Source organism: Rhinolophus ferrumequinum, chromosome 9 (genome assembly GCF_004115265.2).
Source record: "Rhinolophus ferrumequinum isolate MPI-CBG mRhiFer1 chromosome 9, mRhiFer1_v1.p, whole genome shotgun sequence".
Lineage (NCBI taxonomy): Eukaryota > Metazoa > Chordata > Mammalia > Chiroptera > Rhinolophidae > Rhinolophus > Rhinolophus ferrumequinum.
Window position 1 is genome coordinate 2723990 of NC_046292.1, and position 16401 is coordinate 2740390.

The following is a 16401-nucleotide window of genomic DNA, read 5'->3' on the forward strand; positions in this document are numbered from 1 at the left end:
TGAAATGCTTAGCCGCGTGCCTGGCGGGAGCTACTGCTCCATCCGTGTGCCTTTCTCTGTCAGCGCCCACTCCAAGCTTTGTCTCCACGCTTGCTTCTCTTTGGCCTTATTTTCCACAAATATGCATTTCTGCAGCGTGGCTCTTGTCTTTTCACATGATTGCGTAAGAAGTTTCCCAGGAGCCTGACACTTCCTGGCTTGACACTCCTGGTGGAGGGCAGTGAGCTCCGGGAGGAGCTGCCACACCTGCTGCCGTCCGCTGTGTGCTTCTTCTCTGCCTCGGACCCCTGTCCTGAAGGGTCACCTGGCAGCGGCCTGCCCCAGCATGCCTTCTCCCTACCAGCCACCCATCCTATAGCTCTTATTGCAGATGGACATGAAGTAGGATTAACCCAGGTCTGAGGGAGAAACAGACGCTGTTTCTCGGCTCGCAACCCTGGGTGACCTGGCAGAGCTTCCGAAAGCTTTACTGGTGCTGGGCCCGGTTCCCAAAGATGCTGGCTAGCGGGTCTGGGGTGAGGCCTGGCCCTTGGCCTTTGTAACAGGCCTCTCCCCTGCCCAGGTGGTTGTCACGGGAGGCCAGGCCTGAGCACCTCTGTGGGGCTTTGTAGAGTCGACGTCGCCTTCCCAGGCCGTTCTCAGTGTCCTTGCTCTGAGCTGACTTTGTCGAGGGAGGTTACCCGACGGCAGGATTATAGTCCAGCTGTATTAATGCCAGGCTTTGCCAGCTCTGTGCTTTTGTGCAGAGGGGTGTGGAGAAGAGACAGTGCTTGGCCCTGGTATGGGCTAGCTTGTGCCGGGGGCCCATCTCCCACTTTTGTTCCCACCTGCAGAAGAAGTATGGGTGGTATATGGCCTAGGGCACCTGGCAAGGCAGCTGGCTGACCTAGGAAGGTGCCCAGCCATGGGGCAGCTGCTGGTCACGTCCTGCGCACTGCCTGGAGAGGGCACAGATGCAATAAGAGGGACAGTAGCTGAACCGAGGGGACCGGCTAGGCCAGGGCTTCATGGGGCTGATGGTCCTGGGTGGCCTGCCCGCTGTGGCTGCAGGAAGGCGCCGGGGACCCGTCTGGCATTAGGCACTCCAACGTCAGACACACAGAAGCCTGACTCCCCATCCCAGGGACAGAATGTTCCCGCCCCCAGGGCTCCCCACCCACTGCCTGTCACCACCTCACTCCTCCGGAATGCTCACAGGCACGTTGCCCGGCAACCAGATGCCAGCGTGTTGCTATCCTTCAGCCTCCTTCCAGCAGCACCTGCGCAGCCTGTGGATCAGCATCCTCTGCCTCCCAGTTCTGCAGACGCCCTGTTCCGAGCTCCTGGGAGAGGAGATGGGCCCCTCAGAGCCATCAAGGGCCACGAGGGGCGTGGAGAGATCACGGGGGATGCTTGCGAGTGCTTACAAGGAGCCACACCTAGCGTGTTCACCATGGAGTCCCCGTGACACCCCTGGTGTGGGTACCCGTGTTCACCCCATTTTACAAGTGGGGAAACTGAGGCACAGAGGGGTTACACGGCTTGCCCGCGCTCACGCAGCACCAGGACTGGAAGTCAGGCAGCCGGCCCTGAGCCCTGGTGTCACCACCAAATCGTGCTGTTTCTGGGGCATGTGTTGGTCAGTCATCTCCTGGTCTCTTCCCTCCTGGGGATAAAGATGGTCGTTCCCACCTCACCAGGACCTGGGAAGAATAGACCGTGCATGTGTGAGAGGGTTTCTCAGCCTCAGCCCTGTGGACGTTCAGGGGAGGTCATGGTGGGGGGCCGTCCTATGCATGGAAGGGGGTTCACAGCGTCTCTGGCCTCCGCCCACCTGATGTCAGTGGCAAAGCCCCCTCCCCCAGCTCCCCATAACCAAAAATGTGTCTAGACATTGCTACACATCCCTTGGGGCATAATCACCCCAGGTGAGAAGCACTGATACATAAAAGCACTGTGGACACTCCGGCATCACGGACATGCCCGGGACAGTGTCCTCTGCGAGAGCGTGAAGCTCTGGCCGCTGTATAAGGAGAAGGGCATGGAGGGGCACCTGCCAAGGCCCAGTGCCCACCCCCGCACCCTCCCCCGGGGCAGAGTCACTCCATGGACTGTCCAGGGAGTGGAGTCACCACTGTTACGGGTTAGGCAGGTTGTCTGTTTGCTCCGCTGCTTCTAGTACGTCCCTGGTCCCTCGGGTTTACGATTGTGGGGCCCAGTTACTGAGCACAGAGAGCTTAAGGGGCTGAGTCCTGAACTCGGGCCACGTCTGATGCCAGCTTGCTGTGCCCCCAGCCAGGCCCCTTCATCTGTGGGTCTCATGTTGGCATCATCCGAGTGATGAAGGTCTGGGCTGAGACCATCCATCCACAGATGCTCCAGGAGAAAGAGTCAGCAAGAGACCGTTTTCACTTTGCTTCACCCACTGCATCTCACCCGAGCTTGACCACAGCTCCCGTCAGGCTCAGGCTGGTAACCCGGCTCGGGCCCAAGCTCACTGGCTGAGGAGCCCACTTTGGGGTGGGTAGGACCAGATGACTGTCAACTGCTCCTTCCAACCAGGAAACCCTGTGATTCCTGGTGGTGCCGGTGCACCCCGGTGGGGCGGTCAGGTGGACACACATTTGGGGTGTGCTCAGGTTCTTCTCACACAGCCCCTGTGAGGACTGTGGCCTTGGGAGGAAGCGACGTGATAGCGAGTGCACCTTCTCTGCAGGTGCTGGCAGGGCTGCCCCTGAGTGGGCAGGAGCGACTCCCTGGTCCACTCAGGCTTGAGCGAGGCTCCCAGGCTCAGACCCGGACCTTTGACCCAGGAGTGAGATCGGCTCTTGTGGGTGCTAAGAGGACCCCGTGCTCTGGGGAAGGACAGTAGCCAGAGACTCCTTGTCATTCTGGAGGTTTCTATCCAACACAAATGAATCATTCTTACGCCGCTCCTTCTCTGGGAGTCAAATACGACGTGTGTGCCTGGCATCCATCCAATGGGGCCGCGGAGGAAGAAAACCTAGGCACCCGAGCACCTTTCCTGAAAGGGCTGAGAACTGTTGTCACGCGCCAGGTGGAGCGAGGCGGCTCTGACAGGACACCACAGTGACATCAGGCTGGGAATGCCGTACAAGTGACTCACCGCTCCTTTCTCTTCATTAGGAGAACTGGGCCAGTGACTGCGATCCAAAAGAAGGAGGTGTGTTCCCTTTCTGAGCCGATGCTGGCGGGTGGAGACTGACAGACCTTGTGTCCCTGCGTCAGGGAGGCTAGGTCTCTGCTCCTGAAATCCAGTGCGAGGCCACCTGTTGACCCGGGGACTTGGGGTGAAAGTGGCCTCTGAGCGTGCCTGGAGCCGGAGGTTCTCCTGTGAAGAAGTCTGGTGGCCTCGGGGACCGCACCCCTCTGTCTCTGGGGCAGCAGTGCCAGAGAACTTGGAGCAGCATGGAATCTGGAAGAATATAGAGGTGTTGGAGCCCTTTGTGCACCAGGCACCAGGGTCCCCCTTCTCACCTAAGAGCAAATGTGTCCTCCTGATGGAAAGCACGTTTCATCAGGAGCAGGACAGGATAACAAGAGAAAGGCCGGCCCAGCTGGAGTTTTACTCTGAGGTTGAGCACGGCCGTTGCTGTGCCCTCAGCCTTAGGGTCTGAGGTGTGTCCTCGGAAGGCCTGCCGCTGGCTCCGTCCATCCAGGACCCTGCCCTTTGCTCTCCTGTCTCTGCAAAGAGCAGAATAGGGCCATCGTGTTCTAGAAGGTAGCTCTCAGCGCACTCCATGGCATCCTGCCACCCTCCAGGTCCCTGGGGGCTGGAACACTCAGGCTCCCGACTGCCAGCCAATATTCGGGAAGCACTGGCACATAGGTTTTTTAAAAAGAGGAAACAATGTCCATCATCCACCATCCACTCTGGGATGGCTGCTCCCTTAGATATGTCCCATTCCGTTTCCTCTGGCCTGTTCTGGCCGTCAAACAGGTGAGCTTTGAAGAGTTAAAAAAAATGTGCGTGCCCCCCAGGAATGTGCGTACTTAGTGGCCTGCTTCCAAACATGAGCGTGTGGAAAGGGGAAGGAAGTCGTTCAGTGCAGACACCTGGCAGATAGGACCTCAGCCAGGTGACCAAGGTCACAGCACAGCGATAAGTCGCGTTGACAGCAAGCACCCCTGACACGATGTGATGAGAAGGGCACTGCACCCCTGGTGCCCCCCAAGTACCCCTCTCCCCAGTCTCACCATGAGAAAACATCCGACAACCCCAGAGGAGGGACATGCTACAAACTACCTGACCAGCTGTCCCCAAAACTGTCAGTCCATCAACCACAAGGGCAGTCTGAGCAACTGTGACCAAGACGAGCCTAAGGAGAGTGACGACTAAATGTCACATGGTGTCCTGGGTGGGGTCCCGGGTGGGGTCCCGGGACAAAAGATGGATGTTAGGGAAGACCCAGTGACATTCACGTGAAGGGTGGCATTTCGTTCATGTCAGAGTTCCAGTGTTTCTCGTGGTTAGACAGGGACCCCGCGGTGACGTGGGATCTTACCGTGGGGGCCCCTGGGAGAACAGTACGCAGGAACTCCCCTTTTTCACTTCCATAAATCTACACCTATCCTAAAATGACAAATCCATTTGAGCAAACAAACCAACAGAAGGGGGGCCAGGCAGGAAGCATCCGTTCTCAGGGGTCATGCTGAGGGGTGCAGGGAGACTCAGCAGGGCCCCAGGTAAAGGGACATCCATGTCTGCAGGGGGGAGGGTACCCACAAAAGAGCATGGGGCACAAGAGCTAGCCGTGTGCTGGAAGAAGCATCTCTGTGTCTATGCCCTCTGCGCCCCTGGAATTATGTCTAGCTGTGCCTGTCAGTTGTTGATCACAGACGCATGCATCTTCTCAGCAGGTGAGACGACCTCAGGACCCACCTGCTCTACCGTCTCGTGTGAAGGACAGAAAATGGGGGCTTGCAGGTGGGAGCGACAGTCCACTCCCAGGCCTATTTCTCCTTTGGACAGTTGTTCCCACTGTGGATTCTCCTCCAAGCCAGCTGATGATGAGCCCAAGAGCAGATGCTCTGGGCACAAGGGTGGTCCACAGGCATCTGGTGCTGAGTTGTGCGTGGCAGCGCGGGGACACGCTGGCCACCTGCCGGACACTCTTCAGTCCCTTCCCATCTTGGAGATTCTGGGGCGGCCTCTGGGCCATGTGGCCCCAGGTCTCCTGCGTGAGCTCCCAGCTCAGGTTTTCACTACCCGGTGCTCTGGCAAGGGGATACAGCTATCCCCGGGGGGATATGTGTCACCTTATATGGAAGAGGTGGCCTTGTGTCCCCTGTATATTTTGTGGAGAAAATACTCAGAAGGCATCAAATTGAATGAATCTCAGTTAGCTGAATCATATTAAACTGTTCTTGGAGAAAAAAAGATTTCAATAAAAATGTAAAAGGGGAGAAGCAAGAAAGCTGCAAACTAGAAAATAAGATGAGATAGAGCAATAGCTCCCCATTTGGAAGCCGTCAGGTGATGAGGTGGCGGCTGGGGGAGTGTGGTCTTCATCTGAAAGTCTGGGCGTGGACCCTGCCCAGGACCCTGAACAGGAGCCATCCAGGCCTGTCCTTCACAGAATGTGGATACGGGCAGCCTGGCACCCAAGGAAGCAGCGAGTCCCAGCGAGGATCGCATGGATGGATCTGAAAAGTCTCGCCTACAGCTCAGAGAGCCCGGCTCTGGCCTCAGCGGCCTTTCCTTCCTCCCACCTGCCCGGGGCTCAGGCCCAGGATGACACAATGCAGTGCACCCCAAGTAGGTCTCTCCACCACCCTTGCACATGTCCACTTCTTGAGATACGACTTACCGTATCCTAAGATTCACCTTTTCAAAGTATAGTCTTCAGTGGTTTTAGTATATTCACGAGGTTGTGCAACCATCACCACTATTAATTCTGGAACATTTTTGTCCCCCCTAAAAGAAACCCGATAACCTTTCTGTCACTCCCTATAGCCACTAATCTACTTTCTATCTCTATGGATTGATCGATTCTGGGCGTGTCCTGTACAGGGAGTCGCAGGACATGTCGCCTTCTGTGAGCGGCCTCTGATTTCACATACTGTTTCCATCCCTGTTGGAGAAATTACGAGGACTTGCTTTTATGGCCAAATAACATTCCATGGTAGGGATGGACCCCACTGTCTCTTCATTCATCTGTTGAGGGGCCCTGGGGTGGTTTCTACTTCTCAGTGTTACGAAGTGGAGCTGCTGTGAGCTCCCACGCACACGCTTTTTGGGTGGACGTGGACATATGCTTATAGCCCAGAGCGGAGTTGCTGGGTCAGCTGGCTCTGAGGAACGCCCACACTGGTTTCCGTAGCAGCTGGACCATTTTCTGCTTCACCAAGAACACGTTAAGGGTTCCCGGCTCCCCACGTCTCCCCCAGTACTTGGAATTGTCCATCTTTCCACTTGTAGCCATCCTTGTGGGTTGGGGGGCATGTTCCAAAGGGGGTGTGTGGATGCCCCAGGGTTTGGGGGAGCTGGCACCATCCGCCTGCGCTGTGGTGTACCTGGCCTCCGTGGTGTGTCACACACCAGCTCTGACAGTTAGTGGTGTCAGCAGCAGATGCGAGGCCCCCTCCTGAGGATGTGTGAGGTCCCCTGCCATCTTGAGAAATGGCTGACAGTACCAGGGGTGCCTTCCTGGTTGTGAGGGCTGTGAGTGGTCCAGGGATCTTAATCATGAAATGAGTTGGGGGGCTCCCAGTCCTGTGCTGAGTGGGGTCTGGAGGGAGAGCATTCCTGGGATCCTGCCTGGTTTCAGGGCCAGCTGGAGGGAGGAGGACAGAGATCATTTGTCACCACCTCAGACATGGTGCTGGCAGATGTTGCCAAATCCCCTTACGCCAAGATGCAGCCTCGCCCAGGAAATCCCCACCTGAGCCTGAGGACCGGGAAGGTACAGACTGCACATCCAGGCCTAGGGACCAGCCCCAGAGCAGAGGGTTTGGGACCTGTGACCTCTGTAAAGAAACCGTCTCTGTGGGAGGGACTGTGCTGGCCCTTGCCTGGCCCTGTGTTTCCTGGCTGCAGGGGCTGGGCTGGAGCCTGTCTTGACTTGTCTCCTTACTTCCCCTGTCTGAACAAATTCACCGCTTTAAAAAGGAAGCAACTGGACTTGAAGAGGGAAAACAAACCAAGCTCTCCAGCCTTTGCAACTGGTTGGTTTTTTTGCATAACAGCTGGGTGGAGTGGAAATGAGGGAGTTTCTATGGTAACCAATTACAGCTCACGATTGGTGAAAAATGACGGAAATATCCTGTGTGTGAAGTTATGCCAGGGGCAGGCAGGGAGGCACAGGCTTAGGTGCTGCTTTTTTAATTTCCTGGGGCGATGTTTCTCAAAGTACTGATGACAGGAAGTTTGCATGGGGCTGCTCTTCATTCAGCCTGATGGGACATGATAGTACCTGGTGGGGCCTGGTAGTACCTGGTGGGGCCTGGTAGTACCTGGTGGGGCCTGATAGTACCTGGTGGGGCCTGATTGTACCTGGTGGGGCCTGATAGTACGTGGTGGGGCCTGATAGTACCTGGTGAGGCCTGATAGTACCTGGTGGGGCCTGATAGTACCTGGTGGGGCCTGATAGTTCCTGGTGGGGCCTGATAGTACGTGGTGGGGCCTGATAGTACCTGGTGGGGCCTGATAGTACCTGGTGGGGCCTGATAGTACCTGGTGGGGCCTGATAGTTCCTGGTGGGGCCTGATAGTACCTGGTGGCGCCTGGTAGTACCTGGTGGGGCCTGATAGTACGTGGTAGGGCCTGGTAGTACCTGATGGGGCCTGATAGTACCTGGTGGGGCCTGATTGTACCTGGTGGGGCCTGATAGTACGTGGTGGGGCCTGATAGTACCTGGTGAGGCCTGATAGTACCTGGTGGGGCCTGATAGTACCTGGTGGGGCCTGATAGTTCCTGGTGGGGCCTGATAGTACGTGGTGGGGCCTGATAGTACCTGGTAGGGCCTGATAGTACCTGGTGGGGCCTGATAGTACCTGATAGGGCCTGATAATACCTGGTGGGGTCTCGTAGTACCTGGTGAGGCCTGATAGTACCTGGTGGTGCCTGATAGTACCTGGTGAGGCCTGGTAGTACCTGGTGGGGCCTGATAGTACCTGGTGAGGCCTGATAGTACCTGGTGGGGCCTGATAGTACCTGGTGGGGCCTGATAGTACCTGGTGAGGCCTGATAGGGCCTGATAGTACCTGGTGGGGCCTGATAGTACCTGATAGGGCCTGATAGTACCTGGTGGGGCCTGGTAGTACCCGGTGGGGCCTGATAGTACCTGGTGAGGCCTGATAGTACCTGGTGGGGCCTGGTAGTACCTGGTGGGGCCTGATAGTACCTAGTGAGGCCTGATAGTACCTGGTGGGGCCTGATAGTACCTGATAGGGCCTGATAATACCTGGTGGAGTCTTGTAGTACCTGGTGGTGCCTGATAGTAACTGGTGGGGACTTGTAGTACCTGGTGGGGCCTGTTGAGGTCTAGTGGGGTTTGGTGAGGCCTGGTGGACCTAGTGAGCCCTGGTAAGGTTTGGTGAGACCTGGTGAGACCTGGGGGTGGCTGGTGAAGCATGGCGGTACCTAGTGGGGCCTGGTGAGGCCTGGTGGTGCTTGATGGTTGCCAGTTGTGCCCTCTGGGCTGAGGCACTACACCTGTCTGAAGCAGTGTCTGGTTTCCCTGAGGGCCTGACTCCCGTCCAACTGTGCAGAGTAGTGGGAGAACCACTGGTTCTAAACCATTCATCCTCACGGAGTCACCTGTGGCCACAAAGGAGCTGCCCTTAGCATGTGCACGGGAGATTTCACACTGACCTACATTCTGCGTGCAGTGGTGGTGGCTCTGGTCCTTGCCCTGAGCTTGGCTGGCTGTGCAGAGAAATTGCACAAATTGCACGCGGGCAGAAACTCAGTGTGGAACATTAGCATAATGAGCAATTCCTAATTTCTGCAGCAAAGCACTTTCATTCTGATTGAAAAACCGGGGCCTTATTATTCGGGGACTAGTCCTGTTTGGTAATTAGTGCTCATCAATACAAGCTTCTTCCTTTCCACATCCTGACGACCTGTGGAGATCAGCACTTGGCTCAGTGTCAGTGAGACACGGGCCAGCCTCATGGGCTTCCGTGCTGGATGCGGGGGGGGGGCACAGGGCCACATCGCACACTCACCGACACCCTCACACATGTGCCGACGCACACACAGCCACCCTCACGCACAGATACAAACTCACACCAGCACTCACACACGTATCAACACAAAGAGGCACACCAACACACACCCACACACTCACACTTATCCGCTGACTGGCACACTCACACAGGTGAATTCATACCGACTTCTACAGTCTCACACTCTGACACACTTACACTCATACTGACACACACACACATGAACACCGTCACACACACTCACCAACACACAATCCTGCGACACACTCCCATGCACGCAGTGACTCACACTCACACACTCACTGATTTATTCCTTTTCAAAGTCGTGCCACACCTTATAAAGAAAAGCTGCCAAACTGTCGCCCTGGGGCTGGTCCTGAGCAGCTTTGCAGGCTGGCGCCCGGAACGCCGCCGCCCACCCCACCTGCAACACTCACTGAATTTCTAGGTTCCTGTCAATTTGCAGACGTGACGTTGGTGACGAGCACTGACTTTGAATGGCGCCTGTAACCAGTGCTCAGTTATCTAAGCTGGTGGGAGAGGGCGTGTGGGCTGGGTCCCCACGCCCTTCCACGTGGCTGTCCCCGAGCCCTGGATTTTCAACGTGACGCTCCAGGAGCCCACCTGGCTCATCTCCCCTGGAAGCTTAGCCACACTGAGAAGTGGCCTGCCACCCGCCAGGCTCTCCAGGGTGTGGCCCTTTCTCCAGCCTCCCCGGACCTGAGGTGGTTAAGAGGGCACCTGCACTGAAGGTAAATAGGGGAAGAGGAAATGCCGAGAAGGCGCACGTGGGCACAGCTGGCGCCTCCACAAACTTTCCACGTATTCACAGCAGGTTGTACTTTCCTGAGCAAAATCCAGAGGAGGACACACATAAGAAGCTTTCCTCAGTAAGGCATTTGAGGCCACAAGCCCGCGTTAAAACACGCATTTTTGACTGAGATACAAGGGGCAGGGGAAGTGTGGGGTTTGCAGAGCACATAGCACGGGGAGGTGGCAGGGGCTCGGGACGTGCCCGTGAAGTCCGACATGTTGGTCCTCATTGACAGTGGACACCTGTCCCTCTAGACCTCAGCACAGGCGACTGCAGTGCTTGGTCACCCACCTTGGGTCGGGTAACCTCTGTGACATCCAGGAAAGTGCTTGCTCTGGACCCGGCTGTGCCACTCCCTCACCTCCTGTCCTCTGGGTGCCTCTGTTTTATTCTGGGTGAAAGCAAAGCGGGGTCTTCCAGGTCCTCTTGTCAGCTGACCGCTGGGGGGCTTGGGACTTGGTTTCCTCCCGTGCAGTGGTTATCGACCTGCCCTGTGCACTGCCGGCTTCTTGGAGAGATGTGACATGTGACGTGCAGGGGCGTGGGGGGTGGGGGAGGTGGGAACCAGCTCTGATGAACATGTGAGGTTGGGACTATCTTTTCAGATGCTGATTATTAGATCGCACTTGAGTAGGCCTTTGAAGTAACTAATGACGGGTTTCGGTTTCCCTTTTGAAGTTAAGATTAGCTCTCAGTACCAAGAAGAGCGGTGCCTTGTCACAGTGGGTGGGGGTGGAGAGCCACCCAGCGCCCCCTCACTGACGCTCCTCTCTCTTTTCCACGCAGTTCCATGTCCATCCGCTGGCCGGGCTGCTCCCTAGGAAGCCATGCTTGGATACTTATAGCCATGTTTCAGCTCGCCATGGAGCTGCCCACGTGTGAGGCCCTGGGCCCGGGCCCTGAGTTCCGGCTGCTGCCGCGGCCTCCGCACCGGCCCCTGCGCTTGTGGAGTTTTAAGAGTGGACAGCCGGCCAGGATCGCGGCCCCCGTGTGGAGTCCCCGCCCGGCCCGCATGGAGCGCAGTCATGGGCAGATGCAAAGTTCCCGTGCCAAACGGGCGCACAGACCCCGGGACCAGGTGGCCGCCCTGGTGCCCAAAGGGGAGCTCGCCAAGCCCCCAGCTGCTGCCAAACCCAATCCTTCCCTGGGCGCTCCACCCTCCTCCTCCTCGCCCCTGGTGGGCAGGGCCGTCTCAGACCAGCAGGCCCTCCTGCGGAGAGGGAAGCGGCACCTGCGGCCTGCTGGTTTCAACAGTTTTGACTTCAGAGGCAGCAGGTCCACGACAGAGACGGAGTTCATTGCGTGGGGGCCCACGGGAGAGGAGGAGGCGCTGGAGTCCAACACATTTCCTGGTATTTACGGTCCCACCACGGTCTCCATCTTCCAAACGCGGAAGACAACTGTGGCCACCGCCACGACGGCCACCACGGCCACCATGGCCACTTCCATGACGCTGCAGACTAAGGGGGTCACCACACCCCTGGACCCCAGGAATAGGATCCCGTTTGGGGTTAGCACAACGGAGCCTTCTACCAGTCCCAGCAAAGACAGTGGCAAAGACACCAAGCCCCCGCGGATTCTGGGGGAGACCTCAGGTACGCTCCCTCTTTTCCAGTTGGGGTTCATGGGGTGGGGGAGGGATATCTGGGGACGTGGCTTGGGAGGGATGCTGCTCTGTGCTCAGATGAGGATGCTGCTTCCTGGGACTCGATGGTTCCCAGTGGCTGAACCGAAAAAAGGGCAAAGGGCCCAGAGTTGGGTGTGGGGCCTTCAGGAGAGGTGACTCCTGCATTTCCGTGAACTTGTTCATAGTTACACTGGCTAATACAGCTTGTGGTCTGGAGGGAGGTAAAGTGAGAGCTTCCATCCTTGGTGGTGACTAAAGAGTGGTGCCGTGCCTGCTGTGCCCGTGTCGGGGCAGCCGAACCCCGCCAGACACAGAGCCACGTCTTCCAGAATGGCAGAACTTCGTCCCCTGGGGCCAGCTCGGGAGTAAGTGGGCACAGCTAATGGAACTAGGGGCCATGTGGCGTCTTCACAAACCTTCAAGGGTGTGGCTCTGTGGAGTGGCAACTGCCAGATTGGCCCAGAATTAAGAATCACTTTAGACAGTAGGAGAGACCGAGGCCAGATATAGGGAAAAACTTCCCAAGTGACCCCTGTTGGGGAATGTCATTTCCTTGGAGGTGTTTAGAGGGTGGCGATCGGAACAAATGTCTTTGGTTCTTCTGCCTCTGTTACTCCAGGCACGTGTGGACCATTACTGTTTCTTGGCTTTGAAATATCTACTGCAGTGTAGTTTTGTTTTTCTTTCTCCTCCTGTACTTCAATTGTGTCCAAAGGAGTAGCGCTTAGAAATCTCCCAGGCCAAAGCTTGTCCCTTCACTGGTAGCCACCAGCATGAACCAGGCTTCATGACCAGCTGAGGGAAAGCTCAGAGTCAGGGACCCCAGTGTCCCAACCCACCTCCAGCTCCCTTTGTCTCTGTGGACAGGCGGCAGCCCACGCCACACCGTGACTCCAAAGTTCACACACAGGTCGGACCTCTGCATGCACGTCCTAGACAAGCAGCCGTGTTTGCTGAGTTAGTAAAAGGCAATGATGCAAGTCCAGGCATGAGAACCTGCAGCCTCTGTCCCCCCCAACCCCACCCACCCCACCCCTCATTTCTCCACTGCAGAGTCTGGGCTCCGCTGGTCCCAGGCAGGGCCTCTTCAAAACCCAGGGGAAGGCGAGAATCGTTGCTCAGGGTGTGTTGGCAGCACGCTTGCCACAGTTTCCTTTGCACTTGGCCTCTGCACTGGCCTCTGCATCCCAGCAGGCAGGCAGGCTGTGGCCAGTAGTTGGATGGGTTTTTGTGGAGTGGGTGGCTTTTGTTCCTTGGCCTACTTTCTTCCTGCACCAGGACAAGAGAGCTGGGGTTTTCATTCTGAGCTCCTCTTCCCTAGAGAGCAACATAACTGTGAAAGCAAAACCCAGCTCCCTCTCAATGCCCGGAGCGGGGGCCAGGAGCCTGGGAGTACCACGGGAGCCGGTCTGCAGGGCTGTGCATAGGCCTTGCCCCGTGTAGCAGCCTCCTTCTGGGATCTACAGACACACGGGCCTGCGAATCAGCATCTCTGGGCCAGGCGCCCGAGAGCAGTTCACGAAGCATTCGTTTCAACCACAGACTCACCCGTCATCCTCATAACGGCATTCAGTGCTCCATTCACTTACTGTCATCTGCATACGTCACTTACTATGTAGACATGGGTGAGCAAACCAGTTCCCATTTATTCCAAATTACATTTGTTATCCCTGAAGTTAAATGCTGGGTGGCATTGTAAGGCTTATCAAATTAATTCATGGGATGTTGGCTGTTGCTAATCCAACTCGACAGATGCTCGTCTTGGAAAAGAGTTATGGTTCTTCATAATATAATCTGGTGCTAGGTTAATTTGTTTAGCGAAACAGATTTAAAGGGGGGGGTATGTGGTTCTAATGCAGACAAATGTTAATTCCGGGAAGCGATGCGGGTGCTGCGGGTGGACGGCAGGCGGTCCTCAGAGTCCCGACCAAGGTGAGGAAAGACGGGAAATGCTGAGATGTTTCCTCCAACGGGAGCTCATCAAAGCCCAGCTGTCCTCCGTGAGTGACACTGAGAGCCCACGCGGGCGTCCCGCAAACCCCTGTGGCCTCGGCAGTCATCAGATGTAGACTGTGGAGTGGGACTGCCACACACGTTTTTCAGGCAGAATTTAAGGTAGCAAGGGTGGTCTTGGGGACCCCAGGGCTGTGCGTGCCGTGGTTAGCACATGCTTTCAGACTGCACATTCATGTGTGGGTCTGGGCTCTGCTGCGTGGAGCCGTATGACCCTGGGAAGGTCCTCGTCTCCCTTGGCTTCATTTTCTTCATCAACAAAATTAATGTCTCTCCCGAATGGTTGCTGTGAGGACTCAGTGAATCGACACCAAATGTAAAATATTGTGCCTGGCGCCACAGAAGCTCCATACATGCTAGTTGTTTTTATACCCAGCGAGAGTGACTCCAAGAGGACGTTGCAGGTGTTAAGGGCAAACAGGCTGCCAGGGCCACAGGTCCTGTCATTCCAGAACACCTAGCTCTGCTCACTCGCTGCCCGGGGACTGGAGGTCAGGTTTTAGGAAGTGATATGAAGAATCCATGGTCAGTCCCACTGTCCAAGAGTGGATGTTTGGAACCGATCTGGGAGTTGTGAACTTTAGTTTTGCTTCTGTAGAGAATTGTTTACAAGGGGCATGTTACATTTTCCTGTGTGTCTATAGCACAGGCATTGGTGGGCAAAGGAAGGGCAGGGGGATGGTGACTTGGGGCACTCTGAAATCCCTCAGGAGCTAACATTACATGGAATAGCCACTGGAATTGTCAAAAGGCCCCTCTTGCAGAGTCCCCCTGCAAGCGAAGTGATTGGGAAATTTCTTCTAGTTTTAGTGTAGTGGTTAAAAGTGCCACTGCCTGCCTTCAGACGTCTGGCTTCATCTTGTCTTAGCTGTGTGAACTTGGGCAACTTGCTTGTCCTCTCTGTGACTCAGTGGGAATTGCAGAATTAACCATCTTGTAATGTTGTAAAGATTAAGTGAGATAGTGCATGCCGGGTACTCAGTGCTGTTGACAAGCTTGCTGCTGTCAACATGAGAATGATGATGGCAATGATGATGAAGATAATGATGGTGATGATGAAGATGGTGGTAATTATGATGGAGACGGTAGCGACGGTGGTGATGATGGTGAGGGTGGTGGTGGTGGTGATGGTGATGGTGGTGACGATGGTGGTGATGGTGATGGTGGTGGTGGTGGTGGTGGTGATGGTGATGGTGGTGACGATGGTGGTGATGATGGCGATGGTGACGATGGTGATAACGACGACACAATGATTGTTATTCTTGAGATGATTTGCTGCCACCATTTGCCACTCCATTGTAAAGTCATTTGATGAGGTCATTTCATGAGGTCCCATGTCCTCATCCCTGACCTTAGTGCTCCATGCAGAGGCATACATGGCATTGACCAGGAACCTCTTGGGATGAAAAAATCACCTGGCTCAGGCTCTCTAAGACATTGAGCTCCAGCCTCACCTGGGTGTCAGAGGGTTTGTCAGAAGTTCACTGGAGGTCAAGAGAAGACTGTTCCCCAGAGTGAAGCACCGTCCTCCTGTGACAGCTCTCTTGCTGGTCGTGTTCTGAATCTGGAAACACAAAGTCTCTCGGGAGAAAAATAGAAAGTCGCTTCCTGGGCTTTGATCTAAACCTCGTAAAGGGAGTTGTGGGGAATTGAAGCCCGCTGATTTCCATGGCTGCATCTGCCTGCTGTGGGGTCTCCTGGGCCATAGGCACATGGCACACAGCAAGTGCTCTCTGAAAGTTTCCTGCACGTGACGTGCTTAGACCCTGCCTGCCGGCACCTGCGCCCTGAGACTCTCCTACCTGTTCGGACACCTCTGGTGTGTTCTCAGATATCCATGGTAACTGTCTGAACGTGCACCACCCAGGAGGGACCAAGAAACCCTTTAGGTAGGTCTCCATTTTCATTCAGCTTTTGTTCCCATTTGGATCAATCACGCCTTTGTGATACCCGACAGCTCAAGGATACGATGGCTCAGATGCCATCCCAGTCCTGCCTGGTAATTTTTACATTGGAATTCACTCATGCGTGTCCAAGGATGATTTCTAAGTTGCTTTGTCCTTGTCACTAGGGGGCCTTTGGTGTCCTTCAGTCGCCTCCCTCTGTAAGCACCAGGGACAGGCTGGTGTCACCTTCTTTCGCTCCAGTGGTCACCTGACCTAAACAGTGGAACAACCTCGGGAGCTGGTCTCATGATGACGAAACATTTTTTAAGCACCAGGATTGGACTGGGAGGGAGAGCAGTGCCCCTCCCCCTGTGTTTAAAGCTGCAAAGGTGGTTTGAATGCTGAGCCCTCTTCAATTAACTTGCTGGGTGTTTGCTACCAGCAAAGTGAATCCGTCCTTGATTTAAAGATATCTGACTCATGAACTTGAAAAGTTTGGAGTGGCTTAATTGGGATAAAGCATCAATGAACAAATGAGCGTTCAGAGCTCTACAGAACATCCTAAACTTTGTCAATGGCGGGGTTGGTCCTTAGGGTCTTAACTGAGGCTTTCGGAATGGATGCCGTGTGGCACGTCCTGCCGGCCGTGGTTGCAGATGGTGATTCGTCGTGGTCAGGGGCGGGATGGCGCGTGTCTGCCCACGTGTCTCTGATCCCGTCCAGTCTCCCGGAGCGCGCCTCTGCTTTTGCTGAGCAAAGCTGTGTTCACACCAAATGGATAAATGAGCTCCGACTCATTAAAGCCAGCCTGCAATTCTTGTGCAGATGACTCTATCACCGCTTCCTTTTATTTCCCTTTCACATGCTCCTTGCTCCAACTTATTGCATTT

The 16401-nt window shown here is 55.5% G+C and overlaps 1 protein-coding gene across 2 annotated transcripts in view; it reads left to right on the top strand.

Moving 5' to 3' along the window:
* AJAP1 (adherens junctions associated protein 1) overlaps nt 1-16401 on the top strand; it is a 114135-nt gene that overhangs the window by 44765 nt on the left and 52969 nt on the right. The window contains exons 1-2 of one of the 2 annotated variants that reach the window (XM_033115368.1): nt 7125-7167; nt 10772-11580. In XM_033115368.1, coding sequence (XP_032971259.1) covers nt 10776-11580 — 805 coding nt within the window. In that variant the 5' untranslated portion in view covers nt 7125-7167; nt 10772-10775. Of the gene's footprint in view, nt 1-7124; nt 7168-10771; nt 11581-16401 lie in introns of those variants that run through there. The other variant, XM_033115367.1, reaches the window with a different exon arrangement.